Below are 17680 nucleotides of genomic sequence, written 5' to 3'. Positions count from 1 at the left end.
ACAAAAAAAAACTAAACTGTTTTTAAACGAGGGAGGGGATAAGGCTTTCATCTCTGATTCAACAAATAAGACAGTTTCATAGGATTCATACCATTCAGACCACCAAAATACTCTAAAACCCTTGATTCAGGGCTACTAGGAAGACATGATAATGAGAGTAATGTATTTTGACATTGAGGCCTCCACAGTCACTACAGGCTCATTTTGAAGTGATACTGTTATTAGGCTAACAAATGAAGGAAGAGAACTCAGGGATGGGCAGTCCCTCATCAAAGCCTCACAGAGAGCGAGAGGAGGAGCAGGGGTGGGACCTGGCTGCTGAGGGGAGGCTTCATGCTGGATTGTAGGAGAGAGAATTATCGGCCACTGAGAACTGACTTTCACCACAAAACAATTTTCTAAAGGTCTTTACCAGGCAGAATCAGAGAAGGACTAGGGTGCTATATTTGACAACACGACACAAGTTCTGGAACAAAAACAACAGGCTGACCTTGGTGGGATCAGGTGGCAGCGAGGCCTCCACTGCATAGGGGCTCCCAGGCACAGGGTGTCCATCGTAGGTCACATCTATGGCGTAAAGCCCCTCCTCCCGAGGGATGAACTTGGCAGTGCTGCTCTCCCGGCCTGCCACGGGCGCCAGCAGACATGGCAAGACCTTCCTCGAGGGGCTCAGGATCGTCACATCCAGCTTCCCCTGGCCTCCTGCCCCCTTGGTGTCAATGGCGAACTCCTGATCTTTCCCAACTTCGACTCCTGGAAAAGGGAAATGACCCAAAGTGATGGGCTGACACTTTTCAGCAGCAAGAATGACTAAGAGAAGAAAAATGATGGTTCCTTGGACATAAGGAGTTACCTCAGCCTCTACAACAAGCAATAGATGATACAGAGGACAGAAGCTATACTGAGTATGAATAATCAGCATTTTGGCCTCAATAACAACCAGTACAGGAACAACTATTAATTAGTGATGATAATGATAATGATAGCTACCATTTACTGAATGCCTTTAATACACCAGGCATGAGTACAGCAGATCATCTCCTTTGTCACCACAACCCTATGGGGTATTTATCAGTAACCAATGGCTTTAACAGATGGGGAAACCGAGGCTCAGAGAGGTTAAGTGACTTGTCCAGGGTTACATATACAGCAGATCACAAAACTGGGACTCAAACCTAAATTTACTTGACCCCACAATCTGCTTTGCTGACCAGTAAGTTATAATCTGATACTATCTTCTTGCCTTTACTTACTTTTGGTATTAACCTTATATCAAAACATTCTCATAAGCCAATGTTTTATTTACTCATCCTTGGCAGCAAATTTAATCCTATAGCCAAGAAGGCAAAAGTCACAGAGCTGGCCAAGGCAGGGGCACTGAAGCAAGTCCTGAGAACCGACTCTCTGTACCGTGCTGATATTTGACAGATCTTTGCAAAGCTGGGCTGCAGAGAACCCACGTGTTATATTTGACAAAAACAGGGAAAGGACTTTGAACCAAAACAAAAGCATTGGGAGCACAGGGCCCCCACCACAACCCAGGGAAATCCTGACTCAGGCGACGCAGGGCCCGCCAAGATGAACACGGCCGGACCACAAGCATGGAGGCCTTGGAGCTCCACATCCCAAAGACTTTTCCTAATTGCATCTTGCTTTTCCTATTCGGAAGTTGAAACCCTTGGTGTCTCGGAGGGCACACATGAAGGGTTGGAAAGTGACCGTTCATATGTTCAGAGCTGCTGCTCCCCAGGGACAAAAGCCAAAAAGCTCCAAAAGCATGGAGCTCTTGCTTCAGGGCCCCTGGAGCTGGGAGCCGGCTTCATTCACAACTCATACTTTCTTTTTGGTGAGGAAGATTGGCCCTGAGCTAACATCTGTGCCAATTTTCCTCTATTTTGTATGTGAGACGCTGCCACAGCATGGCTTGATAAGTGTTGTATAGACCCGCGCCTGGGGTCCGAACCCGCAAACCCTGGGCTGCCAAAGCACGCAAACTTAACCACTATGCCACTGGGCTGGCCCCAACTTGTACATTTTTGGGTTACAGGTCAGTGAAGGTGCTCACAACGGTCCTGCTGAGACCTGGAGAAAACCTCATGGGTGCAACAAGAGGCCTGCCCTAGGAGTGCACTGAGCCTCCCATGACCCAGAAACCAGGTGAACGTGTGCTACTGAGCTGCAGCCAGGCTGCAGCCATTCGGCAGCTAACCCCAACGAGAGGATGTAGGTGTGAATGTTCTCCAAGATGCACTCTGAAGGAAAGGGGCAGGCTGAAGACATATGGGGATAGCAGGATAACTTGAATGCAAAATGAACATTGCCAAATGTTGTCTCCTGGCACGTATGTACAAAGAGATGCAGAGAGGAGGTCTGGAAGGATAGAAACTGAACTAATAACTATGGTTAACCCTAGGGATGGGGAAAGGGGATGGTTAAAGTGGAATTTACTCTTAACTGTGATGTTTTTTAGATGAAAAAATGGATTTATGTATTACTTGTGTAAGAAAATAATTTTATGATCATGTGTTGAACTTCTGAAGCTGAGTGATAAGTATACCAGTGTTCATATTATACTATTCTCTTTACTTTTGTATGTTTGAAATTCTCCCTAATAAAAAAAAAACAGAAAAATTTAAAATAAGTGAAATGAGCTTATACTAAGAAGATATCTAACAAGCTAAAGGAATATTGGGATGGGGTGGAGGGATGCATTGTAGTTATGGTTTCTGAGTGCCAGGGAGGTGGCCGTTATGCTTGACTGTCAACCGGAATGTGGATTCAGTGGCCAAAGGTAGTCAGCACAGTAGAAACTCACCAGAAAGCGATGTGCCCCAACTTCTCTTTGTAATGAAAACATTCCACTGTGGTGCCGGCAGTTACTGAGGGCTGCCTACGTGCCAGCCCCTGAATAACTAGCTCCTTTGGTTTTCACAATATTCCCAAGAGTGTCAGTGCCGTTGTCTACCCACCCCCACTGCACAAATGAGAAGACTAAGGCCTGGTAAGGGTAAGTGGCAGGTAGGGCCACAGAGCTCCTCCATGGCGTGGCCCTAATTCAAACCCAAGACTGTTGACTGCAAAATCTCTTAAGGCAGAACTTCTCTGCGAACTGTCTTTTGAAGGGAATCTAACCGGCAGCCCCAGGTGGTGGTCTTCAATGACCCGTCTCCCCTCCATTCACACACTTACTGTTTTCCAGCCCATTAATTTTTATCTTGCTCAGATCCAGCGGAGCAGCAACGCCCACGGTGAACGGGCTTTTAGGGATGGGATCGCCACCGTACGTAACCAGAACCTGCATGCTGCCCTGGAACGAGACAGGAAACCGAGTCACCTTTGGGCATCGACATACTGACCTGGTGTGTAAACCTGCCTTCCGGATCTTTCATTCTTCCCAGAGACACAGGGTAGTTGACTCCAGTGGATTTAGAAAGCATCTCAGACATTTTTCTCTAAGCTTCTGGCCCCATGGCAAGAACGACCAAGAAATCAGATAAAATGAGAGCAACTAATACCAACAGGGGCAACTTAACGAGCATTTACTACGTGCCGCAAAGCACTGTGTTGTGTGCTTATTTTAAGCGTTTCCTCAATTCACTCTCAAAACAATCCTAAGGGGTAGTTCCCACTGTTGCCTCCATTTTTCCAGGAAAGGAAACTATGGCCCAGAGAGGAAAAGTCACTTGTCCCAAGTCATATGCCTGGTTAAGTGTGAGAGCCAGGCCTCACACTCACAGCACCCAAACCTGGTCCTAGCCATTCTGCCACACTACCTTCCCCCGCAACACACATCTAACCCCAGCCATGGGTTAAGCAGCCGGGTCTGGGGGCCTCCAACTGAAGAAAACCATTACTTTCTATGTCCTGGAAATAGATTTCAGGCTACCAGTCTGCAAAAGGGATTTGCAAGAGCTCACCTGGAGCTGTTCTAAGACCACCACACAACATCTAAACCCCTACATCTATGTCAAGGAAAGAAAAGTTGCCAGTGTGACGGCAGACAGCGCCTGTGGGCTTGGTAGGCGCCCTCCAGCCCCAGTGGCCACAGAGGTGCAGAATGCCCATATGTGCCACAGTTGTTCTCCCCCAGCCAGTCCTGGCCCACTCACTGCTGGCTTCCTCTCTCCATGGTCTGCCGAGTTCCCTCCCTCCAAACCAAGGATCCATGAAAGCCCATGGCTGTCTCAGTAGATTAAGATCTCCCTCACCTCAAACATCCGGGCATAACAGAAGAGATGTGGGAGGGAGAGAAGCAAGGGGATGAGAGAGACGATTCCCCCCAAGAATCAGCAGGCTTGCTGGGATTCAGCCCTGCTGAAAGCTGTCGCCGATCAAGTGCTAAAGGGGGTAGCTTTTGGCCCATGTATATTTTCTCACATTCCTTTTGCAATAAAGAAGAGGAAAAAAGCCAAAAAAAAAAAAAAATTGGTTGCATCAATGAAGGAGGGCGAATTGATTTTCCAGGATTTATTAGCACTCCACACAAAACCAACTGGCCCTCCGCCTCAAGGGTGTAGCATTTCATGATAAAATGTACACAGGTCAGATCCAACAGAGCAGAGACTGATCTGTTCCTTCAGCCACCGTGGCATTCCCAACATGCCAGCTCTTCCCAAGCTTCAGTTTGCCCCCAAGCCCCTAACTCCTCGAGGGCTCGGCCTCACAGCTAACCAAGGGTCCTAGAAAAACCTTCTCTACCACCCACTCTAAGTTTTCTGACTGCTTCTCTGGAATGCCAAAGGAGAGAGGGAAAAATCCTCCTTCAGTTAAGCCCACTCATCCCATAAAAGAAAGTATGTTCTCATCACCAGTCACAAAAATCAAAACAGAAACTCAGATAAGAAATTAACTCTACTTTAAATAACCTAACAAGGGGGAGGAAGAAAGCTTCGAGATTTACAGCTGCGATGGCCTGTAGTGTTTGAAAGTCTCCTCTGAGGCCCCAGCCAAGGAATGGACCATGCTTTTTCCCCAGAGGGCTGTGAGCAGTGACCACTGGCGCATTTCACAAAGACTTCGCTGACTGCAGGGCAGTCGTATTCTCTCCCCTATGTGCTTCTGAGAACTTAATCTTATTCTGCAAAACACACATACATAAGACCCTGACCAGAAAGCTCAGGTGAGGACAGGAACAAGAGAGCCACCCACAGCTTCCTCCTCCAGAGACCTCTGTGACAATCCCGGCCACCAGCATTAATAACATTTTGAGGTAGGGACTGTTAGCCTGTGAGGCTCAGTGAGCTCATGGGGTTTCCTAAAAGCACATATTCCTAAAGGCAGTAGTATGCGGAGTTTTCTTCAATTCCCAGTGGCTCCTGACCTAGCATGTCACGGAGCTGCTGCCACCAGCTTTTCAAACTGCTCTGTTCGGGGGAGCCTGGGGTGAGAAAATGAAGTCACTTGAGGCCACAGACAACCAAAATCACAAAAGGTAAAATCCTCAGGGGAAACTGGCATTGCATAATTTTCCTTCTATAAAATGGAGCCTTTGTCTGATCTTTGGGAGCATCCCCAAGCCCCAACCTAACAAGTCACCCTCCACCAAGGCAACCAGAGCCCTGACCACTGTCTGCTGACAAGAATAGGATCAACCAGCAACACCCATCACTGGTCCACTGGATAGGCAAGCATCTGCAAGTTATCACTCAGAGACCCTGCAGGGGACAGCGGCAGCCTGCAGGTGCCAGGGAGCAAAGAGCCAGCAGGCAGGCAGGGCCGTGGCTCCTCACACAGCACAGTCTGCATGCTGAAGGCAAAGCGCTCAGCTTGAGCCAGGACCCACCCCAGTCTCTCCACACACACCAAACAGCTGCATTTCTGGAAAGTTCCATCTTGTTATTCCCTAAAACCACCACGAGAAGGTGTGCTTGTGGGCGGCAGCCCTCAAAGTGTGCTCCCTGCCCCTGTGTTGGGCACAGCTTTCTGGGCTGACCCAGGCCTCTTAATTGCACACAAGAGCACAGCTCAAAAGGCATGCTTATTTAACCCAATCTTGAGCTGTTAGTTGCTCTTCAGAAAAGAGAGATAGGAGAATGAGGATGCATCAGCCCCACTCTCCTTTCCTACCAGATTACAAATTCTTATGTTGTCCCTGCTTGTGAGTCGAGGCTCCACTTCATTTATTCACCCATTCAGCCATAAATCCATACGAGCCCATACAGCATCAGGACCTGTGCTCGGGGCTGGATGGAAAGATATGACATGATATCCTATCCTTGGAGAGCTCACACACAATCCAAGAGAAGAGATTTAATCTGTTTTCTTCGTCATACAGAAATATGGAGAATTGCAAGTTGCCCCAATAATTAAGTAGTAAACCTCACTCTAAACAACAAACAAGAAGGACCAGACAGGCACCATGAGTGTCACTCACACGAGAGGCCGAGACTGACACAAAGATACCACCAGGCTCCTCGGATGTATCACAGGTAGCATTTGAACAAAGAAGCTCAGCCACTGAGTATGCCCACAGCCCTCAAACCTGCTGCTATCAGAGACCTGGGTGAACTTGACCTTGGGGTGATTCTGAAGGAAAGGGCCTCCCACTCATTTCATATAAGTACCATGCACTAAACCGATCGTGCCACTAGAGCTCCTCTAGCTTCACTTCAAATGTGACAAAACAGGACCTGGGCTCCCGACCTCCACCTCTGCCTTGACTGGCAGCTGGGCATCCAGGGCAGTGGTTCTGAAGTCCCTTCTGGGGGATGGGTCAAAACCTGAGCCTGTCCTGATGTCCACAACTTACTTTCTGGCAGCTCAGCCAAAACACAAAAAAGTATCTAGATATAGGATAAAGCAAGAGTCTCAAAATGTTTTTAGAAGAGTCTACGACCTTGTGATCTTGACCAGCGTGCATGGCCGTGCTTTCTGGTACCTTCTCCTAAGGAATGCGAAGAATTGGCAAGAGAGATGACATCAAACCGGTGCTCCCAGTGGTAAGGCTCCCACCAGCAGGAAAATAATTACCTACTTAGCACTAAGTGGCCTGATAAGAAAAGGGTTTCTATCTACAAAAGTATTAGTTTTGTCATTACTAATAATGAACCCCTCATTAGGGTAATAAAAAAAGAAACACAGGAAGAGGCACGTATTGAGATAAGAGGCCACATCTATAATGCAGCACACAAGAATCTGCCCCAGAGAACCCCTCCCACTGCCAGGGAAGTTCTCATAGCAGAAATTCCATCTCCAAGGATGCAGAGCTCCCAGCACAAGGGGACACCTAACAACATCCCCTCATCCTCACTGTCCCCTCCTTCTTCCCACTAGACTCTGGCCAGCTCCTCACTGAGAGGGCCCGGGCACGAGTGACGCTCCTCGAGCCGTGTTTCTGCAGAAAGCATCACCCTTCTTCTCCTACAAATGGTATTTCTCTCACAGAGGACTCTTTTCCTCAAGGACAAAGGAATCTCAGATGTTTGGAATGACTGTTCAGAACACCATGCATAAGTCATAAAATCCAGGCTTTTCTGCTGGGTTATCTGCTCCCCAGACCCCAGAGGTGTGGATGTGAAGCAAAACAAAATTTTAAACAAATAAAAATGAATTCATACAGAGAGGTCGTTTTTTAGGTCCTTATTCCCTAAAATAATCAGAGCAAAGCAGCCTTGACGGCAAGACCCCATCTGTATTTCTGCATTTTGGGGACAATCTGGAGCCCTAAATAGCATTTTGGGCCTGAGGGACAAAAGGCTGAACTGGCTCTTTGAGAAAAGAGTCTGAGAAAGACTCTACTAAACATCTTGTTAAAAGTACACTTTTACTTTTAACTAAGCTAAAAGGGCCAGCAAGGAAAAACAAAGGTGTGGCGTCCTTTCTCTGTGAGTAGTTAATCAAAGACTAAAAGACAGCTGGTAAGGATGGGAGCACGTGTATAAGAGAGAGGCGGCTATTAGGTCCTGAATTTCAAGAGCTCAGCGTTTCCCTGCTAAAACCCAAAAGGGAGGTGGGAGATTGGGGTGGGGAGATACACGGGCTAGCTTCCTGCTTGTTCTTGGGGAATCCTTCAGGCCCTCCTGTTAGAACCAATCGGGATTTTTGTCAGCGCTCCCAGAGAGGTTCAGAACAAAAGACGTGAAGAGCCGTCTTCCACAGAGGAGCACTTCAACAGAGCAGAGAGCACCCTTCATGTCCAAAGCGACCCAGCACAGCACTGAGGGGACAGGGGCCTGGATGGAGGCTGGCAGGCAAGAGGATGAGAAGGACCCTACCTGCTGGGTGGGTGTGTATTTAACGGTGTGGGAGTAGTCGTAATTATCAATGATATCCAAATCCTTCACTGCGTCGCCAGGAAGGGGGCCGCTGAACTGCACGTTGAGCGGGGCTTTTCCAGCCCCTTTGGTATAGACAGTGAAGTGGGTTGGTTTCCCGTTTTCCACACCTGGAAGGATATGCCACGAAGTGAGGAGACAGGCCTGGCTGGAGTGGTTTCACTTTTAGAACCAGTCTGACAGGTTCATCAGCACCAGCTCTACCAGGGCAGCCAGCAACAGGGGCTGGTGCTCAGCCACTGCCAACAGCTCAGGCAGGTGCACTGCCCCTGCTGAACTGGAGCCCTGATAGAACCCCTGCCTTTAGTGGGGGTAAGTCCCTCAAGGCCCTGGACTCAACACGCCCACTTCCACTGGCCTGCAGAAGGCCCCCGGGCCGGCCTCACACACAGGCCATCTTACCTGATTTGGTGAGCCCCGGGCCTTCCGCCTTCACCTTGCTGGCATCGTGGGAAGGGTCGACTTTGACTCTGAAAGGGCTGGCGGGGATTTCCTGTAGCAGAAACACTGTCTCAGTAGGAAAGCCCCTGAAGCGATGGCCAGAGTTTAGCCTTCTGCCCAATACAAAGCACAACTTTGACTTCAGCGGGTGGTGAGCAAACCTCTGTTACCACAGATCAAGTCTTCATACTCCAGTATCAGGTAAGGGCCATAATTGGTCACTTACTAATGCCTGGATCCCTGACATCACAGGCATTGACCCATTTTCTGCATAGTTAAAGGAAGGTTTCCCACAAACAAATCTCAAAACTCGGAGCCTTTAACACCAAATGTTGAGTATTTAGGATGCAAAAATACTACCAAGAGTAAAACCAAAAATGACAATAATACATGGGGTCAGGGGGAAGGAAATGTCCTCCAGGGACAGCTGAGAGCTAAGTATTGGGGAATGCAAGGAATTGATCAGAAATAAAATGGTTACAATTTTTCAAAAAGAATACTGCAGACTGTCAGAATAAAGGCAGAACAGGCTCACTGGATGAAGCCAATTTAGGACCAACAACTTTAGGCACAGAACTTTCTCCTGAGGTCCCTATTTTTATGTGAGGTTAATCTGAATCACCAGGATTCTCTTATCCCCTGTTTTAGGCACTGCTCACCCTATCTTCACTGTCACACATAAATATGAACTCTACCTGAAACTCTGAAACTCTTCTCCCTATAAAAGTTTAAGGGCTAAGGCCAAAGTCATTGCTTCAAGGAGGTCGAAGTAGAACACATCTAGAAGTGAATTACGTTTCTTTTTTTTTTTTTTAATTTTTTATTTATTTTATTTTATTTTTTTGTGAGGAAGATCAGCCCTGAGCTAACATCCATGCTAATCCTCCTCTTTTTGCTGAGGAAGACCGGCTCTGAGCTAACATCTATTGCCAATCCTCCTCCTTTTTTTTTTTTCCTTTCCCCAAAGCCCCAGTAGATAGTTGTATGTCATAGCTGCACATCCTTCTAGTTGCTATATGTGGGACGTGGCCTCAGCATGGCCGGAGAAGCGGTGCCTTGGTTGGTGCGCGTCAGGGGCTCCGAACCCAGGCCGCCAGTAGCGGAGCGCGTGCACTTAACCGCTAAGCCATGGGGCCGGCCCGGAAGTTAATTACGTTTCAATCAAAAACTTGATGAAAGTTTATAACCAGTCTCTCTCCAGAACCTCGCTTTAACCACTGAATACCCTGTGCCTCACTTTTGTTAGCAAGTGGTAAAAATTTAGTTCTGGGTGTTTTTTTCCTTCTTGGTTTTAAGGAAATAAGAGAGGAAAGAGCAGAGGAAAACTATTGAGCAGAGTTCTCAACACACCTTCCCTGTTGCTAAAAAAACAAAAGGAAATACGCACACAGGTGGCCAGAAGGAACCCAGGCCCAAACACACACCTGGGATGCAAAGAGAACTTTGATAGTGTATCGCCCAGCAGCAGGAGGCACGTATTTGACCGTAAACGTGTCGTTGGCATTGTGAATAATGTCAAAATCCACATCTTCCTCATCCTCACTTAACACCCGGGCATCACATTTAATGCCAACGCTGACGTCACCTGGAACAGACCAGCTCATTTGCACCAGTTTACAAGAAACAGCATGTCCCCAGCAATCACTTCCAGCTCAGGCGAACACCCCAAAATAAGCAATTGGGAAGTTTCCAGTAAGAAACCTGAGAAAAGGAGGGTAGTAAATCAGGGTTTTAAAGAAGGGATGGAAGATTAGCAAAGACATCACCAAGGAACTGACACAGAGGCCCATTAGGTGAACAATTACCTATTCAGATAGACTATTTCCTTGTTCACAATTCACTGCCCTTGAAACATTAGAAAAAGAACTTTCTTCTTCAACACAGAGCAGCAATCACTGTGTTGGGTAAAGCCCCCCTCACCTTCCCCAGCCTCGGTACAGTCCACTGTGAAGTGAGTGGGCTCATTTGCCTTCAGTCCACTTCTCTCCACGCCTGGCCCAAACACTTTGACCTTCTGCGGATGGCTACCCTGCCCGATGTTGACCTAGAGAGGACACGAAGAAAGTTGTAATCAAGTGCTCCTCCATTTGGACTCAGTAAAACATTGTTAGAAATAGTCCTATTGTACAGTCTAGAGCACTCTGCTCTTCAGGCCACTTCATCTTTCAAAGCCCACTAAGGATGGGTTCTTTCCATATATCTGCCTTGGCCATCAGGTATGGAGCCCAGATCTGCTGCAGGACTGGGCTCTTTCATACAATGGCCAGGATTCTGCCTCATAACCTACCCTGTAAGGGCTGTGTGGGATGTTCACACCTCCCCAGACCACGGCAATGGTGTGCTTGACGGCCTTAACCGGGGTATACGAGCAGGCGTATGTGCCATCCATCCGGCTCTTCATCTGGATGTCAATGGGCTGGCCCTCCCCGTCCTGCAAAAGAGCAAGGGCTAAGAACAGAGCTGGTCCTCACACTGTCTCCATCAAACAGGTCCACCACAGCCTCCCGAGACAACCAAATCACCACTCACTCATCCAAGAAAACCTCATGGAGCGACTATGATATGCCGTGTTCTCACAATACAATGACCACAAGGTGATAAAATACTACGTGCATTTATTTATTTTTAATTAAGAGCAAATGGCCCCAAAAGAAAGCCATGGTCACTCAATGCTTCTTAATTTCAATTCCTGCATTTAAATCCTTTGGCCAAATTCAATTAAATTAGATAAACATATTTAACAAATCCTTGTTTACAAACCTCCCATCATGGCCTAGGTAGCTTCAGCCACATCAAAAGACACTTACAGGGAAATCTGAAACGATCAAGCCTTGTTTCCACAGAATACAAATCACATAGATGAAAAATACACCCTGCTTTACATGTTAGAATCTCATTTAATCCTCACATGACCCCATGAGATAAATATTCCTATTATTCCCAATGCGTAGATAAGGAAACTGAGGATCAGATGGACTGAGCAACTTGCCATTACACTGATGGATCTTGTCACGTGACAATTATCTGCACAGGTGGCCCCTGGAAACTTACCTGAGCAAATATCTTTAACGGCGCTTTTCCAGCATCCTTAGGATCCACGGTGAACTCGGCCAGGTTGTTGACGATGCACCCAGATTTCTCCAAACCTGGCCCGTATGCTTGGACCTAGGGCAAAGGGCCAATAATGATTCTCTTTCTGTATAATGCCCCAACTAATCCCCTATAGGAGGACTGGTGACCAGGAAATAGAGAAAGAACAAAATAATTTGTGTCTGGCTTTACAGTACCTATGTAAAGGGGTGGTTATGGAAGGAAAATGCTAAAGTAGGTTGTAGCTTGAAAATTAAAAACAGTACCATTAACCTCTCATGAGGGAGAAAACTCTCTTAAACCAGGCCCCAAGTTTTACTTGAGCTCCCTGCTTTATTCAGAGCTGACATAGAGAACTTCTAGTAACTAGGGCAGAGACCACCAGCCATGCCCAGTTTCAATGTTCCCACTGTGAAGGGGCTCAGAACTTTTACCACAGACAACATTCTAAAAGTTTGCAGCCCCCAGAGAGCAAAGAACCAGCAGTTGGCCAAAGAGGGGTAGCTGATAGCCTGGACTGACACCAGCTTATGGACAGCTGCCCACATGGGCCAACAGCAGCACGTGTGGGGGTGTGGGAGACGCCTTCTGTCGGCCAGGCTGGCTCAGACTTGATGATAATCGGCCTGCTAAGGTAAGGGTTTGAGAGAACCTCTTGGACACACTGCAAACACTGCTCCAATTTAAGAGAAGGAAGCTGGGGAGAAAAAAACACCTTCATCTATGGAGCACCTTGAAATAATAACTACAGAAAACGGCAAGACAGAAATATTTCATCATATATGCTCTGGGTTGCAAGAAAATAGCAGCTAATGGAGCCCCCTACACGGACCAGGCACCGGGCTAAGGGCTGTCTTTATCCATATTACCTCCTCGAATCATCACAGAAACTCTGGAAAGCAGACACTACTACATTCCCGTTTTAAAGAGGAAGACAGCAAGAGCCAGAGAGGTAAGTTACTCATCCAGTGTTAGAAAAGTACTAAGTGGTACTACCAGGATTCCAATTCAGGCCCGTTAATTCCTGAGCTCTAAATGGCTCCTCTCTGCCATCTCGCAACATTAAGGCAACTCTTTAGGCACCGGGGAGAGTGCCAGGAGATAGGGAAGAAAAAACAGAAACTCGACAAGTTAATTCACCAGATCCGGGTTGTAGTCTCCCGTGGCCGGGTGGATGAAAGCCATGTACGGACTGTCCTTGATGTCCTCATCGTCACACATGATGTGAACAGCGTATTCGCCGGGCTCCTTGGGCCAGTACTTGACATCACACGATCCATCATTCTGGTCATCATACTCAATCTTCGCCTGGGAGGGGCCTTCAATGGCAAATCCTGGGGGTGGGAGGGGCCCCTGGTTACATGGTGGAAAGTATCTATTCTATGTTACTGCCAACTTACTCTCTCTGCCTCCCTAAAAGCCAAGTATTGGACATAAGATTGAAATCTGTTTGCGTCCCTTTCCCACAAAACTAAGCCTATTGAGTCTTCACTAGAGATGGAAGGTTGGATTTTTATACTTCTTTTTTTTTTTTTTTTTTTTTTTTTACATCATCCAACAAGGAAGGTCAACCAGCAAACCTTTTTGTTGGCAATATAGCAACATGTGCCAAAAGCCTTAAAAAACATCCACCCTTTGCCCCACCAAATCCACTTCTGGGCGTTTATCTGAAGGAAATAACCAAGGATATGCGTAAACAGTTACATACAAGGATATGTATTCAGCATTGTTTTTATAGCAAAACCCTGGAAATAACTGGAGAGCCTAACAGTAGATATATCCATGCAATGGAATTCCATGAAAGTCACAGAAAATGAAGACATATCCTATAGTTATCTGAGGCAGAAAGATATAAAGACTTCCCCCAGATATTTTTTGTGGCAGATCAATATTTGTATGTGAATGTACAGAAAAAAGTCTGAAAGGATATACCAAAAGGTTTAATATTATCTCTAGCCTACAAGGATAAACCAAAATGTGTATTATCTCTCTAGAAGGACAAATTAAATGTGATCTCCTACTTTTCCCCCCTTGCTTATTTCTATTACTTAAAACAGAGGTCATCAAACTATGGCCAGTGGGTCAAATCTGACCTACTGCGTGTTTTCGTAAATAAGGACTTACTGGAACACAGCCACGCTCCTTCGCTTATGTCTTTTCTACGGCTGCTTTCATGCTACAGTGGTAGAGCTGAATAGGGAATACGACCCACAATACAAAAGTATTTGCTCTCTCGTCCTTTATAGAGAGGAGTGCTGACCATTGATCTAAAATGATCATGTATACATCAGATCAGATGTGTATTTAAAATATACTCAGTTATGCTCCAAAGAATATTTACTTCCCTAATTTCTGATTTCAGCAAAATTCATTCACTCACCTAAACTAAGGATCAGTAAACAATATTTGCTAAGTACCTACTATGTCTCAAGCACTGTTTTAGGCACAACATCCACAGAAGGCCTCTGCCCTGGAGGTCTAGTGGATGCAGGAATGCTGGAGCCAGAGGCAGAGAGCAACTGGAAGGGCAGGAGGAAAACGGGAACGGCAATTCCACAGCAGCATGCAGAGGCAGCCTTAGGTGGTCAGGAGGCCAGGAGGCTAAGGGTGCTAAGGCTCAGAGGAAGCCCCAACACACAGCCTGACACCTGGCCCAGGTACCCCTTAATCTCAGCCTTCCAGAAGCTGCTGGTCAGCTGCTTCCACTTACCCAGAGACCCCACTTCAGAGCCAATGGACTCCACCACAAAGTCTGCCGACCGCCCAACAATCCCACCATGGAGGCCAGGACCCCAGGCGCGGACTTTCTGCATGCCTGCTTCAGGGCCAACTTGAACTTCAAAGGGGCTAGAAGAAAAGGAACAGAAGAAGCATTAAAGAAGGGCAAAGAAGAGGCTAATAACTGCAGCCATAAGCTGTTTACGCATATCTTTTCCACTTGCCTGATCCTTTTACCTGCAATCCCAATCTCCAGCCAAGCCCTTCCTCCACACAGGTCCCCCTACAGCCATTGTTACGTCAACAATATAATGTAATGTGGCTGCCTTGGGGCACTCAGGTAGCCAGTGGGTTGGCACTCAAGCCACACCACCTTACACTATCCTTCTGGTCATTTACCTTTTGTGAGCAAGGCTCACCAGACTCTGAGCCCTGGCAGGTAAGAAAGTACATATTTTTCCATATCCTGCTTACGTTATAACAAGAAAACTAGGTTGAACAGGCTTTATCTTAGATATGAATAAATGTGCTTTAACTTTAGTACAGGAGATTTAAAAAAAGTTTGCTTAGATTCCCAGAACCCTATAATGCCCAGATATTTTTCAAGGTAAAATGAATTAATTCAGAGTTTAAAGCTGCCCCCAGGGGAGCTGGAAAACACATGAACACAGGGAGGGCAACTGTGATGCCCACAAGACAAAGCTGTAGACGGCGTTCCTTTGGCTCCTGACTGCACTCACATAGAGGGTTTAACGTAAACCACAGCAGATTTTACCCCCGTGGCATTGCTGAACAGAGGCACACATTGAGAGAAAGAGAATCTCAGTTTATATAAGAGTGTACAGGCACACAGCCCATTTGCTCTCTATTACTGCTCCTCCTGGCTTCCCTGCCTCCCACCAGCCCCAAACCACCAGCATTTGATTTAAAGCAAGGCAGTTGAAAGTACAGTGACTTTCTGCTGCTTTTGAGAACAGGCCAAATGTCTGTGCTGCTCTGGAAAAAAAAAAAGTTTTCAACAAAGCCGATTTCTTTCTCTTCTGCAGCCCAGGAAGTAACCACCGTGAGCCTGCCCTGGACTGAGCATACCTCCGGAGCAGACGAAACTCCAGCTGGAGACTCACCTCTTTGGAATGTGGTGTCCCCCCCATGTGATGGCAATGCTGTATTTCCCTGGGGTGCTGGGGTAATATTCAAATGCATAGACTCCATCCAGAAAGCCTTTCTGCTTCACCAGCTCCTCCAGACCCTCTGTGGGAAGGAAGCACACCATCTTTCCAACGCAATCCCAGGCTCAGAACGAGAATCAAAAACGCAAGAACGGAAAGACAGCAATATCCACAAAACATAAGCCACATAGGAAAACTAAGCAGGCTGCCTCCAAGTATGGGGGCCCCAAAACCTGGGAGATTACTCCAAAGTTGAAAATAGACCCATCTCTGCTTCAAAGTGTGGGGAAATGGAAGATTTCCCAGCTAACTAGCTTTAGAAAGTTCTCTCAGCTATGAGGGGGCTATGAGATTCTGAATCTCCTGGGTCTGTGTAAAGATAAATCTACTCACATCCCAATTTTTCTCAATGACTATAGCCACCCATCTTAGCCCCCCACAAAAATTCGGGAGGCAATGAACCCTTATAAGCATTTGGCATGAGTTTCAGGTTAGTGTCCCAGCATATCTTTTTCAACTAAAGCCAGATAACGAAAGCAAAAAATCTCTTGTATGCTGTCGACGAGAGGACAGGTTTTAGATGCTATACCACAAACTCCCAAGCAAGCCATCAGGCAGGAACTTGTTTTATGTTCAGCCCTGAGGTTTGGCCGGGAAAGCCATTTAGTCAAGCAAAAATCCAAGGTCAGAAAAACACACCTCCTTGGCTCCCGTAGCAACAAGCCAGGAGGAAGGGCAGCCCCAGAGCAGCTTGGCTCCAGGTCTGGGCAGTCTAGAACCTTGGCTGCCCTTGGGGCACAGCCTGCCCCAAAGCTTGGTGCTCTGAGATTAAATATTAACTTTATGGAGCTCAGGACACTCCTGCCCTAGCCTGTTGGGAACACAGAGGGTGAGAACACTCCTGGCACAGGAAGCTCAAGATTCCACAAGGCATGGGAGTGAAACCGCCAAGGGCTGCTACACCTGCAACTAGAAATGCCGAGCTGCTTATCTGTTCCAGGGGAAAACTCGAGGAGAGGGCAGACACTAGTGTCTGCGTCTATTGTCTCCCTCCCCAAAAGAAGGAGCAGGAATGAGTTGCAGGGCGCAACCAACTCCTCCATGAATCACATTTATCTACAAAGAAAACTTATTCTTAGGGAATTTTGTTCTCCTTCTATAAGGATTGATCATAGTAATTAGGTACTTGACATAATTTCATAGTCTATAAAATGTAACGTATAGTGGGAAAATTACTGGTTTTGGAACTCTGCTTGAATTCCAGCTCAGATGCTTACAAGCTGTGTGACCCACGGCAAGACCCTTCCTCTTTCAGCCTAGGTTTCCTCAAATAAAAACGGACCACTTTGGGTTGTTGTAACAAGGACAGCATTTCCCAAACTCCATTGTATCACTGCTAAAAGTCTTATATATAAATATAAGTCTTATATATAAAAATATATATATAATGTGAGGCTGTCAAGCAACCACTGTTCCCACCTGTATCCAAGGGCAGACATTACTAATCAATCATTGCTTCCTTCCCCATGGAGCCCAGATAGCCTCAAATCTTTGACACAGCTCTCTGGGAGAAATGGATCAGAACTGGCCATGGGGTGAAATCCATATCCCATAGCTACAAACTTATCTAAAAATCACACCTGAGATAGGGAAACAAAGGAACACTTACTAGGACCCTTCACGGTTACGCCGAGCTCCCCGCTTCCGGCAGCTTTGGTGTCAACCTTGAAGTCTGCAGTCTCCCGGATACGGACGCCTTTGGGCTGCAGGCCTCGGCCACTGGCCCGGCAGGCATTTGGACTGCAGGCTGCAAGCACAGTTTCAACATCAATCCAACCTTTCATTCTTTAGCCAGAGCAAGCCAAGGTAACTTGGTGCCACCCGCCAAGAAAATGCTTGCTTTGCACAAAGAGTGTGCAGCAGTTGCCTGAGACCAGGGGTCTTGCTCAAGGAGCACACCGGGCTAGCAAATAAGAACACAACATAACT

General features: G+C 46.9%; 1 protein-coding gene across 6 annotated transcripts in view; it reads right to left on the bottom strand.

Moving 5' to 3' along the window:
• FLNB (filamin B) overlaps nucleotides 1-17680 on the bottom strand; it is a 135897-nt gene that overhangs the window by 45602 nt on the left and 72615 nt on the right. For all 6 annotated transcript variants that reach the window (XM_058561924.1, XM_058561933.1, XM_058561942.1 and 3 more), the window contains exons 9-20: nucleotides 17361-17498; nucleotides 15647-15773; nucleotides 14515-14651; nucleotides 12945-13138; nucleotides 11766-11879; nucleotides 11002-11145; nucleotides 10635-10758; nucleotides 10139-10299; nucleotides 8676-8766; nucleotides 8214-8383; nucleotides 3190-3307; nucleotides 491-753 (exon numbers count right to left, since the gene is read on the bottom strand). In XM_058561924.1, coding sequence (XP_058417907.1) covers nucleotides 491-753; nucleotides 3190-3307; nucleotides 8214-8383; nucleotides 8676-8766; nucleotides 10139-10299; nucleotides 10635-10758; nucleotides 11002-11145; nucleotides 11766-11879; nucleotides 12945-13138; nucleotides 14515-14651; nucleotides 15647-15773; nucleotides 17361-17498 — 1781 coding nt within the window. The remainder of the gene's footprint in view (nucleotides 1-490; nucleotides 754-3189; nucleotides 3308-8213; nucleotides 8384-8675; nucleotides 8767-10138; nucleotides 10300-10634; nucleotides 10759-11001; nucleotides 11146-11765; nucleotides 11880-12944; nucleotides 13139-14514; nucleotides 14652-15646; nucleotides 15774-17360; nucleotides 17499-17680) is intronic.

This window comes from Diceros bicornis, chromosome 2, assembly GCF_020826845.1.
Source record: "Diceros bicornis minor isolate mBicDic1 chromosome 2, mDicBic1.mat.cur, whole genome shotgun sequence".
Classification (NCBI taxonomy): domain Eukaryota; kingdom Metazoa; phylum Chordata; class Mammalia; order Perissodactyla; family Rhinocerotidae; genus Diceros; species Diceros bicornis.
The sequence above is the reverse complement of the archived record's forward strand: the minus strand, read 5'-3'. Positions and strand labels throughout refer to the sequence as shown.